The sequence below is a fragment of the Thalassophryne amazonica genome, chromosome 1 (genome assembly GCF_902500255.1).
Source record: "Thalassophryne amazonica chromosome 1, fThaAma1.1, whole genome shotgun sequence".
NCBI classification, from domain to species: domain Eukaryota; kingdom Metazoa; phylum Chordata; class Actinopteri; order Batrachoidiformes; family Batrachoididae; genus Thalassophryne; species Thalassophryne amazonica.
In genome coordinates this window covers 55,978,082-55,993,007 of record NC_047103.1, presented here as the reverse complement: position 1 = coordinate 55,993,007, position 14,926 = coordinate 55,978,082, and the positions used below count along the sequence as shown (strand labels likewise).

The 14,926-nt window shown below is 40.3% G+C and overlaps 1 protein-coding gene across 1 annotated transcript in view; it reads left to right on the top strand.

Annotated features, from left to right (window-relative positions):
* Positions 1-14,926, top strand: part of rttn (rotatin) — a 167,750-nt gene that overhangs the window by 39,765 nt on the left and 113,059 nt on the right. Inside the window, exons 17-21 of the mRNA XM_034170387.1 lie at positions 123-262; positions 3,161-3,332; positions 5,354-5,453; positions 7,592-7,677; positions 11,500-11,617. Of these exons, the coding sequence (XP_034026278.1) occupies positions 123-262; positions 3,161-3,332; positions 5,354-5,453; positions 7,592-7,677; positions 11,500-11,617 (616 nt within the window). The remainder of the gene's footprint in view (positions 1-122; positions 263-3,160; positions 3,333-5,353; positions 5,454-7,591; positions 7,678-11,499; positions 11,618-14,926) is intronic.

Sequence of the window (14,926 nt, the reverse complement as noted above, 5' to 3'; positions counted from 1 at the left end):
TCATAAAGTGATGCATATTTTGTTTTCTCTTATGATGAGGTAGAATTACCCATTGTTTATCTCATCACCTAACGCATTCTGAGAATTTGTTTTTGTTTTTTGTGACTGTGTGTTCGGAGCAGGGTTTTGCCAACACGGAGGAGACGCTGGGAAAATGCATCCTGCATATGACTGACATGTCAGACCAGTCAAGAGATGACTTGCTTCCAACTGCGGTGAAGTTAAAAGCAGCGCTGCGACTCCTTTTCAGTAAACAACCCATGTGAGTCTGTAATTTGTGTTGCAAGTGCACGTACACAGATTTGTTTGCTTATCGGTCATATGAACATTGCACTCTATGTTCTTTCAGTTTTCTGTGTTTGCTTGTGCTTATGCTTGTTTGCTGTGTCTGATGACCTTAACATCAGAGTTTAGCGTTCTCCGTGAACCAAATAAGTCTTGTTAATTGGAGTACTTTGCTGTGCAACCTTTGTGACAGACATATTGCCCCTGTCTGTTGTTGTTAGGTGTTACACAGTAAATTTTGCTGAGTAAAATTACTCTGCTGGGATAACATTTGATCCCAGTCGAAATAGAGTAAAAAACACTGTTGTAGAGTGAAATCAGCTCTTCTGGTGTCGGCAACCGAACGGTCCCCCACCCTGCCCTGCCTCCACTGCGCATGCGTCACTTTGTTGCACAGCCGCTCTGTGGACGGACTGTCTTCACCCAAAGCGATCAAATGGATTAATGGGATTATTAACCATCAGATAACAAGGTAAAACCTCTTAAATCATTCTAAACTCAGTTTTAAGCAGAAACGAGGCCCTTGTAAGCAGGAACAAGGCATTAGTCTGTGACGCTTGGAAATGACGCAGTCAGTGAACGCAACAGCTAGCAGCCATGTAGATGTGGCACTGTAATTGCTTCCTCCATCTTTTCTGATGAAATAACGCTGAATTTATGTGGAAATGATTGTTGTACAAAAGCTTCAGATATGTCACTGAGACAGATGATGACTGGAGTGCAGTTTTATGCAGAAATGAGGTGTTAATCAGTGAACCGCAGCTGATGACACTTGCACAGTGAAGGCAGGGCTGACCGAGTTTTAGGGTGGACTGTTCGCTCTGTGATACCGTCTAGTCAGTGCAAGTGGTTTTACTCCAATAAGAGTTGATTTTACATTATGTCGAATTGATTTAGCCCCATGGTGGAGTATATTTTACTCTACAACCCCAATTCCAATGAAGTTGGGACATTGTGTAAAATGTAAATAAAAACAGAATACAATGATTTGCAAATCCTCTTCAACCTATATTCAATTGAATACACCACAAACACAAGATATTTAATGTTCATACTGATAGACTTTTTTGTTTTTGTGCTAATATTTGCTCATTTTGAAATGGACGCCTGCAACACATTTCAAAAAAGTTGGGACGGGCCAATAAAAGACTGGGAAAGTTGATGAATGCTCAAAGAACACTTAATTGGAAACAGGTGAGTGTCATGATTGGGTATAAAAGGAGCATCCCCAAAAGGCTCAGCCTTTCACAAGCAAAGATGGGGCGAGGATCACCACTTTGTGAACAACTGCCTGAAAAAAATAGCCCAACAGTTTAAGAACAATGTTTCACAACATTCAATTTCAAGGAATTTAGGGATTCCATCATCTACAGTCCATAATATAATCATAAGATTCAGAGAATCTGGAGAACTTTCTACACGTAAGCGGCCAACATTGAATGCCCCTGACCTTCGATCCCTCAGGCGGCACTGCATTAAAAACTGACATCATTGTGAAAAGGATCTTGCTGCGTGGGCTCAGGAACACTTCAGACAACCATTGTCAGTTAACACAGTTCGTCGCTACATCTACAAGTGCAAGTTAAAACTCTACCATGCAAAGCAAAAGCCATACATCAACAACATCCAGAAATGCCGCCGCCTTCTCTGGGCCTGAGCTCATTTGAAATGGACAGGCGTAAAGTGGAAAAGTGTCCTGTGGTCTGATGAGTCCACGTTTCAAACTGTTTTTGGAAATCATGGACGCCGTGTCCTCCGGACAAAAGAGGAAAAAGTTACAAGTGCAAAGTTCAAAAGCCAGCATCTGTGATGGTATGGGGGTGTGTTAGTGCCCATGGCTTGGGCAACTTACACATCTGTGATGGCACCATCAATGCTGAAAGGTAAATCCAGGTTTTGGAGCAACACATGCTGCCATCCAAGCAACATCTTTTTCAGGGACGTCCCTGCTTATTTCAGCAAGACAATGCCAAGCCACATTCTGCACTTGTTACAACAACTTGGCTTCGTAGTAAAAGAGGGCGGGTACTAGACTGGCCTGTCTGTAGTCCAGACCTGTCACCATTGAAAATGGGTGGCGCATTATGAAGCGCAAAATACAACAACGGAGACCCCGGACTGTTGAACAACTGAAGTCGTACATCAAGCAAGAATGGGAAAGAATTCCACCTACAAAGCTTCAACAATTAATGTCCTCCGTTCCAAAACGCTTATTGAGTGTTATTAGAAGGAAAGGTGATGTAACACAGTGGTAAACATATCACTGTCCCACCTTTTTTGAAACATATTGCAGGGATCCATTTCAAAATGAGCAAATATTTGCACAAAAACAATAAAGTTTATCAGTTTGAATGTTAAATATCTTGTTTTTGTGGTGTATTCAATTGAATATAGGTTGAAGAAGATTTGCAAATCATTGTATTCTGTTTTTATTTACATTTTACACAACGTCCCAACTTCATTGGAATTGGGGTTGAACTTAGCCTGGGACCAAATGTTATCCCAGCAGAGTAAATTTTACTCAGCAAAATTTCCTGTGCATGCACAGGAATTTATTTAAAATCTTTGTGACGGCTTTAGAAAATTTCCATCTAGTCCTAGTCTATGAATATTAATAGAAATGAGAAAGTGACACCAGACACTAGCCAACCAAAACGTTCTGGTAAACTGGGGCATGAACTAATACATTTGTCTCTTTGCCTGACACTTTTTTTAAACTCCACATTACTTATGTGGCATATAATGGAGATAATTTACATTTGGCTTCCACAACTAAATGTATTATTGATCTAGCTTGCTTTATTCATAAATAAAGTTGTTTCACTTCAATTTTGATGTTAGTGACAATATAACAAATTCTTTTAATTGTTGACAGTGTGAGAATAGCAGCAGTGCAACAAATTCTGCCACACCTAACCAACAATGAAGAAGCTAATGCGACCAGACCAGACTTGGGTCAGCCTTTGCTCTCCTCACTTCCCAATCTGTATTCCTTGAAACACCCCATAGACATCACGCTGGACACCAGCAACAAGTCCATCCTCAAGGTACATCTCCACACACAACGTAAGGCTGCTTTCACATGATAAATGGTCAAGAGCATCATACAAGACAAAGTTCTTGGTGAGACAAAAATAGAGCGGAAAGCACGGAGGCCCTTTGCAAGGGGAAATAAGGAAATGGTAGTACAGTTATATGCAGTATGACATATACAGTGGAACCTTGGTTTTAAAACTTTTGGCTCCTAAATGTTCTTAAATCAAAATCAATTTTCCCATAAGAAACAATGTAAAATGGATTAATCTGTTCCTGGCTCCAAAAAGAACATTGTTTATTTATTTATTTATTACCTTTTCAATAGCATTTCATGCATGAAAGGCAGAAAAGACACAAAGAATATGCATTCTATCTTATAAAAAATACTGCACAGTTATTGTAATAAAATCAACAATTAATTTCACCCTACCTATACAGAAGAGACTTGGAGAAGGGGATGGATGTTACTCTCTGTGAGGACGTTTCACCACACAACAAGCCAGATTATTCCAGCTGTTGGTCATAAAATACTCCAAGCTAGAACACCGCGCTGAAAGAGCACAAACGTCCTAACTGATCAGACACCTCTGTTGCATTGAAACTCTGGTTATTTAATGTTGTATGCTAACACCATTAACACTTTTAGCAAGTGTTGGTAGCTTCACCTGTTAGCTCCACTTAATGTATGATTACTGGAAAAAATATGTGGCTCATTACTTTTAATGTCCACAACAAAAACTGTTAGGAGAACCACCACGCTGTCCCCAAAAATATGACTTAATAAACACCCAAACACAAACAAAATTAACCCTTCTTCTTTCGAGTTTATTGGCAGATTGCAACCCAACATGGTGCATTACCGCCCCCTACTGTGGCAGAGGTGTTCGTGCATCAAGACTTTTTTCGAAAAGTGATGCATTTTTTGTTCAAAAAATGTTTGTGAACTGATTTGTTTGTAAAGAAAGCCATTCTAAAACCGAGGTTCCACTGTATTTAGCTGCAGACTTTAGGGGGTATTATTTTATTATTTTAAAAGAAGTAACACTGGCCTTAATGTCATCAGGACCCTGTGCTTAACAATAAGGCTTTGCAACCAACTTGATTGGCCAATCAATCTTGATTACCCAAAAAATAAGGTTCGCTGGTCCTCACCTCTTTCTATCAGAATCCAAAATGTTAGACCTGAATGTGTTTACAGAGTTCCAGTTTTATATATAATGTTGTATCCCCTTACTTTGAAATGACAACATAATATTTAATGCCCATTCATGCATGAATATGCAAATTTTCCTTCACCATCAAGTAAAAAAATCAACAGAGTATAAAAAGAAAGTTAGCGTGAAATAATGACAATTATTCCTAAACTTTGCCTTGTCGTTGATGAAATGTTCTGTAATACTTTGTTTGTATGCCATTTGCCTTTTCACCTCCTCCAACCTGTTTCAGTCCTAGCTTTTGTGTCCTCATAGAAATACATGTATGTATGTATCATAAATGCAAACAGTATGGTACTGTGTGGTAAATCTATGCAGGACGCACATCACAAAACCAATTGACCGTGCAAGAAGGAGGCTAGTGAAGAAAGCCACCAAGACAACAATGACAACTCTGAAGGAGTTATAGTCTTCTGTAACTATGGCTGGAGAAACTGTGCAAAGTGCAGGTTTTGTCTGTTGCACCACTGGTCACAACTAACAGATGGCTTGAGTCTTCAGTGTGCCTTTTGGGTAAACTGGAACAGAATTTGTTTATTTATTTAAGAAAAGCCTTTTCTGTTCCACTCATAATGTGAGGCAGCCCGAGAGCAGTGTACACTCGTGCATGCCGAATATCATGCTCAAGAACAAATTAAAAATTAAAACAGCGGTGCACTGTTTGTTTTTTAATTTGTTCTTTAGCTTGATATTCAGCATGCTCAAGAACAAATTAAAAAACTAAAACAGTGCACAGTGTCTTACTGTTTATTCTTTTTTGTTTCATTCTTTTCTTGTGATATGTATTTCTGACCTTTTCATTGGTTTGTGGTGTGCAGGTGGAGTCAGTAGAGAAGCTGTTTGGTGTCCTGGCTTCAGACACTGTTGCTATGTCTTTGAGAAGGTCGGCTGCTGAGCAGCTGGCTGTAGTACTACAAGGTAACGTGTCGGTAAAATTATAGTGTTTGTATAATTCTACACATTTACTTTTGCACGTAATACACACACTGCAAAAAGTGTATCATCAAATTGTTTTAGTGATGCACATCCTTCATTGTTGAAATGGAACATTTTATTTGGCAGCTGCAGTTTTTTTTCAAGCAAGCTTAAGGTTTGAAAGGACACATCCATTGAAATTGGATAAAATCATTCATATATTTGACTGAAAATCATGTTGTTTCTTTGTGAAAATGAGAGCCACCCTGGTGAAGACTATTTATTAGGGCATGGTTTGTAGCAACCACCATATACGAGGTCTGTTAGAAAAGTATCTGACCTTATTATTTTTTTAAAAAACCATATGGATTTGAATCACGTGTGATTGCGTCAGACAAGCTTGAACCCTCGTGCGCATGCGTGAGTTTTTTCATGCCTGTCGGTTGCGTCATTCGCCTGTGAGCAGGCTTTGAGTGAGGTGTGGTCCACCCCTCTCGTCTATTTTTTATTGCGAATAAATGTCTGAACGATTTGGAGCTTTGCTGCATCAATTTTTTTCCAGAAACTGTGAGAGACCTCCAGGTGGACACCGTTCGAAAAATTAATATGGCTTTCAGGGACGATTTTATGGGGATTAAACAGATTACGGGGTGTTACTGCCGCTTTAAGGACGGCCCACAACTGCTGAGAGCGCGGCGCGCTCCCAGCCCCCATCGACAGGCTGACACCCCGCTGGAACAACCAGATTATTTCCAACGTGAAGGCTTTATTGATCCGGGACCTCGTCTGACTTTCACAAAAAGGCAGAAGATGTGGACATCAGCACTTTTTCCGGCACATTCCACTGTTACAGGAGTTTTTTTCATGGAAAGAAAAGCGGAGGGACGCGCCATGGTTCCGTTCATTACGCGGGACAAAACCACCTCGGTGTTGGTCTCTCAGGACAGCTTTCAGGTGGATTTCAGACGGATTCCGGTTGCTTTCCAGTCGTGTGAATATCCGATTGTGATTGTGCATGAGTTGGACATGCCAGAACATGTCCCGTGAAGCTTCATCACGGCGTTGCTTTGCGCCGAGCGGCTGCACCGCGACGCGCGGAACTCCTCTGCACGTCTGTCTTAATGTGCCGGAAAAGTGCTGATGTCCACGTCTTTTCACAATTCCTGTGCTAGTCAGATGACATACCAGATCAAGACAGAGTCCAGTTTAAAAATGAACGGCACATTTCACTGTTACAGGAGTTTTTGTCATGGAAAGAGAAGCTGCTCCACTGCGCGTTGCGGTGCAGCCGCTCAGCGCAAAGCAACGCCGTGATGAAGCCTCACGGGACATGTTCTGGCATGTCCAGCTCATGCACAATCACAATCGGATATTCACACGACTGGAAAGCAACCGGAATCCGTCTGAAATCCACCTGAAAGCTGTCCTGAGAGACCAACACCGAGGTGGTTTTGTCCCGCGTAATGAATGGAGCCGTGGCACGTCCCTCTGCTTTTCTTTCCATGAAAAAAACTCCTGTAATGGTGGAATGTGCCGGAAAAAGTGCTGATGTCCACATCTTCTGCCTTTTTGTGAAAGTCAGACGAGGTCCCGGATCAACAAAGCTTTCACGTTGGAAATGATCTGGTTGTTCCAGCGGGGTGTCAGCCTGTCAATGGGGTCTGGGAGCGCGCTGCGCTCTCAGCAGTTGTGGGCCATCCTTGAAGCGGCAGTAACACCCCGTAATCTGTTTAATCCCCATAAAATCGTCCCTGAAAGCCATATTAATTTTTCGAACGGTGTCCACCTGGAGGTCTCTCACAGTTTCTGGAAAAAAATTGATGCAGCAAAGCTCCAAATCGTTCAGACATTTATTCGCAATAAAAAATAGACGAGAGGGGTGGACCACACCTCACTCAAAGCCTGCTCACAGGCGAATGACGCAACCGACAGGCATGAAAAAACTCACGCATGCGCACGAGGGTTCAAGCTTGTCTGACGCAATCACACATGATTCAAATCCATATGGTTTTTTAAAAAAAATAATAAGGTCGGATACTTTTCTAACAGACCTCGTGTTTTAGGAAAACTGCCAAAGCAAATGCATGAAAACTCTGTAAATGCTTGTTGGTATATTGAATTGTTCTCTTCCTTCTTTACAGATACAGCAATGCACCTGGTGCTGAAGAATCTTGGTATAACAGACAAAGTCCTTTTTCTCATTATAGAGTGTGTAAATGGCAATGAGGTAAATAAATAGCCCGGCTCTGGCAGTGTTATAAATATATATGGTTTCCACAACTGGAGATCTGTGAGCAAATTCACAGAATGATACCACCTGCTCTGCCATACAAGTTCCTTATATAGTATATATATTGATGGCAGTCAGTCTTTTTTGAAGAAATGCTTTAATTAACAGACTAGTATAATTACTATGCACATGTAGCTGACAAATATGTTTAACCCTTAAAGCCCTAATGATGCTCTCCTGCATCAACTTTGTCAACTTTTCATCATATATCTATTAATAGATCATATCTTTACACATTGTTGTAGACAAATATATGTCACACATTCTGAAAGCTGAAACAATTCCCAACATTTTGATATGCAACACATGAGCATTATCCTAAAAGAAAATGACTTCAAATTGGATTTTTTTTAAGGTGTGGTAAAATTGAGAAAACATCCTGGTTTAAAAAAAAAAAAGTCTGACATTTCCTATTGAAAATATCAGACCAGAATTCTTTTCCTTAATGGACATCTTAATAAATACATAAAAAGCATATCCTTTACATACATAAATACATTGCTTTAGGAGATTCAGGTGAGAAGTGTCACTTGCATGTTGAGGGAACGTAGGCTGTGACATTTAGGTGCACTGGCCAGGCCCCTGGCAGCTGGAGAAGCCAAGGGAATGCCCACATTTCACCTGGCTGTGGCACAGAGATGGTTCAGTTTCAATTTAAATTTATTTCCTTTATATAGTGCCAAATCACAACAGAGTTGCCTCAAGGCGCTTCACACAGGTAAGGTCTAACCTTACCAACCCCCAGAGCAACAGTGGTAAGGAAAAACTCCCTCTGAGGAAGAAACCTCAAGCAGACCAGACTCAAAGGGGTGACCCTCTGCCTGGGCCATGCTACAAACATAAATTACAGAAATAATTCACAGAACAATTCACGGACGAATATACAAGAATTGCTGTTGGTGCACAGGATAGGAGGATCGCCAACACAAACACAACTCCCATCTCTGGATGGAGCTGCACCTTAAACAGAGAAAAAACAGAATCAGGCATCAGAAAGACAATAAAATACTGTATAATTTGCCAGCATTAATCAACAAGAAAAACAAGAAATACTATGGTGATCGCCGGCCGCTAGCCCTAAGCTTCACTAAAAGACCCAGAATTTAGGTGAAGTTGAGGCTGTGGCCCACTTCAATTACTAATAACATGAATTAAAAGAGTAAAAAGCGTAAAACAAAACTGTACCAGTATGCTAGCCATATGAAAGGGAAAATAAGTGCGTCTTAAGTCTGGACTTGAAAGTCTCCACAGAATCTGATTGTTTTATTGACGCAGGGAGATCATTCCACAGAACAGGGGCACGATAAGTGAAAGCTCTGTGACCCGCAGACTTCTTATTCACCTTAGGGACACAAAGTAGTCCTGCACCCTGAGAACGTAAAGCCCGGACCGGTACGTAAGGTTTAATTAGGTCAGCTAGGTAGGGAGGTGCCAGTCCATGAATAATTTTATAGGTTAGTAGCAGAACCTTAAAATCTGATCTCACTGGGACAGGAAGCCAGTGAAGAGACGCCAAAATGGGTATAATGTGGTCAAACTTTCTGCTTCGTGTCAAAAGTTTGGATGCAGCATTCTGAACCAATTGGAGACCCCTAATGTTAGACTGCGGTCTACTTGGTTACTTCCGAAAGGTGGGGATTAGAGCTGCAACAATGAATTGATTCATTATCAGCTATTAAATGAGTTAACTATTTTGACAAGCAGTCATTTTAAGTAATTCTAAAAAAGAAAAAAAAAATCCTCTGATTTCATCTTCTTAAATGTGAATATTTTCTGGTTTATTTTCCTAGATTCTTTACTCCTATCAGATCGACATTTGAAGGCATCATTTTAGGCTCTGGAAAACATTGATCAATATTTTGCAACATTTTTTGACATTTTATTGGCCCTAATAATTAATCAGGAAACGTATTGATTGATTAGTACAAGGTGGACAAACAGAAGAGCAACAGGGTGATTCCTATACCCCCCAAAATTGTTTGTGGTGGGGTTTATGCCACCAAGAGCTAATAAATGCAAATGACAAATCCTCATTGGTTCTTTTGTTTTATTTTGCTTCATCTTAATATTTCCCCGCTAAAACCGTAAAGAGCATATGTCTGAGAGTAATATTTACCTTTTTTAAATGTTAAACCGTCCTGTTATGGTCTTTTGAAACAGTTGTTAGATGTATTTTATAACTTAAAACGGGACCGATGCTAACGCGTTAGCATGTCTACGGCGTTTTCAATGTTAAAGTTAGCATTAAGCTGTTTGCATCTCAGCACATTTGTGTGCATTTATTTTCTGTATAATGAATAATGGCTCAGCGTTTGGTGTCGTAAAAGAGTCAAATGTATTACAAATTGTTTTATTTATTTATTTTATTTTTTATTTACAGTGAGGAAAATAAGTATTTGAACACCCTGCGATTTTGCAAGTTCTCCCACTTAGAAATCATGGAGGGGTCTGAAATTTTCATCTTAAGTGCATGTGCACTGTGAGAGACATAATCTAAAAAAAAAAAAAAAAAAAATCCGGAAATCACAATGTATGATTTTTTTTTTTTTTTTAAATAATTTATTTGTATGTTACTTCTGCAAATACGTATTTGAACACCTGCCAACCAGCAAGAATTCTGGCTCACACAGACCTGTTAATTTTTCTTTAAGAAGTCCTCTTATTCTGCACTCTTTACCTGTATTAATTGCACTTGTTTGAACTTGTTGCCTGTATAAAAGACACCTGTTTACACACTCAATCAATCACACTCCAACCTGTTCACCATAGCCAAGACCAAAGAGCTGTCTAAGGACACCAGGGACAAAACTGTAGACCTGCACAAGGCTGGGATGGACCACAGGACAACAGGCAAGCAGCTTGATAGAAGACAACAACTGTTATGATTATTTATTAGAAAGTGGAAGAAACACAAGATGACTGTCAATCTCCCTCGGTCTTTGATTCCATGCAAGATCTCACTTTGTGGGGTAAGGATGATTCTGAGAAAGCTCAGAACTACACAGGAGGACCTGGTCAATGACTTGAAGAGAGCTGGGACCACAGTCACAAAGATTACATTAGTAACACATGATGCTGTCATGGTTTACATTGTGATTTCCAGATTTTTTTTTTTTTAGATTATGTCTCTCACAGTGGACATGCACCTAAGATGAAAATTTCAGACCCCTCCATGATTTCTAAGTGGGAGAACTTGCAAAATCGCAGGGTGCTCAGACTTAATTTCCTCACTGTACATTTGCTTGCATATGTGTGTAATTTCTATCTGGATGAGTACTTGTGTATCTATGCATGCACTGCCAGTTTTTCTGGAGGAACCTCACCAAGGTGTGCATGATGTGAGGATGAAATGGACTGTGTTAATAGTGTGAGACAGCCCATACTCACCTTTTGTTATTACACTGTGCTGATCATTCCCTGGTTTTAAAGAGAAAACTGCTGATGGGAGTAATTGTCCAGCATGTCTGCCTTTATGAAGGTGGAGGAACAAGACTGCAGAAAATGACTTTTTTCAGCTAACAAGTGTGTGCATAAGAGATGCCTGCAGGTTGTGCTTCTCTCAGTGTTCTGTTGCGTGCAACTTGAAGTTGTTAATTTGTGCTTAGAGTGGCTTATGTGAAGTGACAGTGAAGCAAGACCATCAATGCGTATGTATGAGAAAGCAAGTATGCAAGGAGAGAAAAAGAATGGGTGTGTATGTTTTTTGTTTTGTTTTCCCCACAATTAAACAGCGAGGGTGTATGTTGCTGTTCTCCCCAGAGCTTCGATTGCCTGTTGGAGTCTGCTTTGTGTATCCTGAGGAAGCTGGTGTATGCCGATCCATCTCTGAGGCACAGTTTGGCACAGCGCAACCTCGTGTTCCTCACTCTGCTTAGGGGTACGCTCACAAGACGACTCATTAAGTAACAGCTACACACATTATGCTGAGTAGCTCAGAGGCATATCTAAAAAAAAAAGATGGAATGTCTTCCATTGATGCGTAGCACTTAACCATGTTGTTGCACTTGCAAAGTGGCATATTAGAGTGATGCTGTTGAGCTCTGCTTTATACCACTGCAGACTTTAGAGTTTGTTTAACTGCACCACTGAATGTGGTTATATGTACAACTAGTCATGGCACTGGAATCTCATTCCATAAAATGACACTGGGCATGTATTTTCAACATTTATTTTTAAAGAACTTGCTGCATAAGCAGTGGACATGCTCTTGCGCATATGCTGAATGTAACCTTGAAATAGTAAATTAAAAAAGAGTGGGATTCTTGTTCATTCACTTGTGTTTTTATGTTTCATCACAGAATCAAGTGGAACATTTCAAAGCGATTATTTTAAATTAGTTGGTGACTTATTGAGGGTCCATTTAACACAGTTTATGATCTCTTTGATATGGATCACAACACTGTTTGAAACTGGCTTTTAATTACTTTGTAGAACTGGAAAAAGGTTTTGGCATGATCCCCAACCACACACTCTATCTACTGTTAAATTACAGCTCCAGTTTGCCATTCTGTTACTTGAATGTTAGCTTAGTGGAGCACTCATTCACAGCGACAAGCACGCATTGTGTTCATTGTTCAGCCAATCTCTGTGAATTTGAACTTCAGCTATTTGTAATTTTTGTCATTTTAACCAGCAGCCATTAACTGTCTAACAACTGATGCATGTAAAGAAAGACTACTCCAAAAGGTGGGAGTATGTCTATGAACAAAATTGTTCGTATGATTGATCCAGTCCTTTAAAATTTGCTGGATGTAAATATTAATCTTATAAATATTATGTCTTAAAAATATAACATCGGCTAATTTAATTCACTGCCTCGATTTTAGTATCTCTACTTTACCCACTTCAATTGTATGATTTGCTGTACTCGATTTAATGTTGAATGTTTTCATTCACTGCCTCAATTTTAGCAGGTCCGCTTTACCCACTTCAGTTTTATCATTCACCGCGTCCACTGTGCAATTTTGCTCACTTCCGCTGGATCGGAATACGGCAGCAGCCACTGTTGCGACAGCGGAAATTTGTAGTCCAGAGCCACTGCTCATGTCACTGACCACGGGGTGGCGCCATTGGGAGTCGCGGACTCTACTCGTTTTTTTTGCTTTTCTATTAGGGTTAGTACCTGGTACCGAGTGCTTTTTTTAGTACCTGCTCAGGAGCGGTTCCAAGCGAGCCGAGCCGATACTAAAATGTGACGTCAACAGGCTGCCGGCCACTGATTGGTCAGAGAATGTCGTCACTGGATGAGTCATGAGCGCGCCGTCCGAGACGAGAATCAAACCCGCCATTTTTAAATAGTCATAGCAGTGTTACAGAAACTGGGTTTTTCTTTCGTTTCACAGCGAGGTTTTTGTTTGTTTTTGTTTTTTTTACGTGCACTGGTCCGTGGATGAGTTTCGGACGTTTGTGTTTGGTGGCGGAGGAGAGAATACAGAGAGGTGGATGAAGCGACCTGAAATGAGAAAATCTCCCAGTCTTTGGCAGCACCCGGCTCAGCGGACATTACAGCAATGCAGAGAACAGCTGAAAAAGCTTAAAAGTGCTTACAGGACCACGGCGACTGGAGTAGGTCGGACTGAAAGGGCTGGAAACGGTTCGACCGAAGGAACGCTGTTTACGGACACCGACCGACGAGCACCCGGAGGCAGGATGACCGCGACTCGCCCGCGGCTTTGTTGGAAGCGACAGATGGTAAGTGTTTTTGTGACTTTGTCTGTAGTCTGCTTGAAAGCACCGTTTAACGTTACTTATCCCGTTGGTGGGAAGCACACTTTAACGAAGATTTTGAGTCTAAACTTGTGTTAAAGTAACGTTGTCTCGTGTATGCAGACACAGTCAACTAGCTGACTACTAACTAGCGAGCTAGCTAACCCTGTGCTCAGCTTTAAGGTACTATTAACTTATGACAGAAAAACACCTCAAGTCAGCATGACAACAAACGTTTACATCTAATTTAGTGCCATTACTTTATTTTTTTTAACATGTAGTGATTTTGTTTTTGTTGAAGAATCCAGTTCCATAAGCGAGGAGGGTTTGACCATCAACGTCCAGCACCACACAGCAACATGGAGGATGTCACACACAGGGTGACAGCCCCCCTAAAAAGAAAAGAAAGCCATAAAAATATTGTAAAAACAAAATCCCACTTAGGTCCAGCAAATTTTGCTGGACCTTCCCCAAAATTTCAGTTATCTTAGTTGCTTTGCATAAAAGTCAGGTTCTTTCAAATTATGCTTGAAATGGTCTGATTTGTTGGAGCAGAATTTTGAAAAAACATAACTTTTATGCAAAGTGACCAAGATAACTGAAAGTCTGGAGAATGACCATAGAGAAACTGAAAGGTTTTTATTTTATTTTATTTTTTTTTACAATTCTTGTTTTTTTTTGGGGGGGTCACTCTGTATATATATATAATTTTTTAAAACTTGATTTTGTTAATCACTTGCCATTTCTACCTTCATTGTTGTCTAGGCAAGAGTAAAAGGAGCCTGTTCCAGCAGGAGAATCTGTCCATCCAGCGATGTTGAGGTTGAAGCTGAACTGGGTTCAGTGTGATCGACACATCCGACTGATCCTCGAAGAAGCAACGGAGGTGGAAGCTGCGTTTAATTGGGCAGTCCTTGATGTGCTGGGCGAGTTTATCCATGCGATGCATGACCGGGGCGTGTGTCCTGCGCCCCCACCCCAGGACTATAGACATATGTAACTTTTGTATCGTTTGTTTTGCACGGATTTTTGTATTTATTTATTTATTTATTTTGGGTATTTGCTCTTCTTTTAGTTGCAGTAAACATTTTGACTTATGTGATTGTATCGTAATTTGTCATTTCTGGCTGAGTCAACAGTAAAAAACATTGTGTCATTGACGTTTTGGTACGATGATGGTTCATTTCTAAGAATTTTAATTTGGGATTTGCTACTCCAGAAGACACTGCACATTACACCTGGCTAAATCTTTACAAAGATGCTGGAATAATCATGTCTAAACTGAGATTTTAGCAAATGGTATTCAACATGAAAAGGTTTAGTCACTTCAGTGATAGCACCATTACATCAAGGAATTCTGGCTATACTAGGTTTAGGGTTTGATGTGATGTAACATTTTACCACAAACTATTGTACTGTGGTGTATAATTCTGCTGGATGACTTATACCAAACCAGAAGTAATTTATTCAGATATTTTGA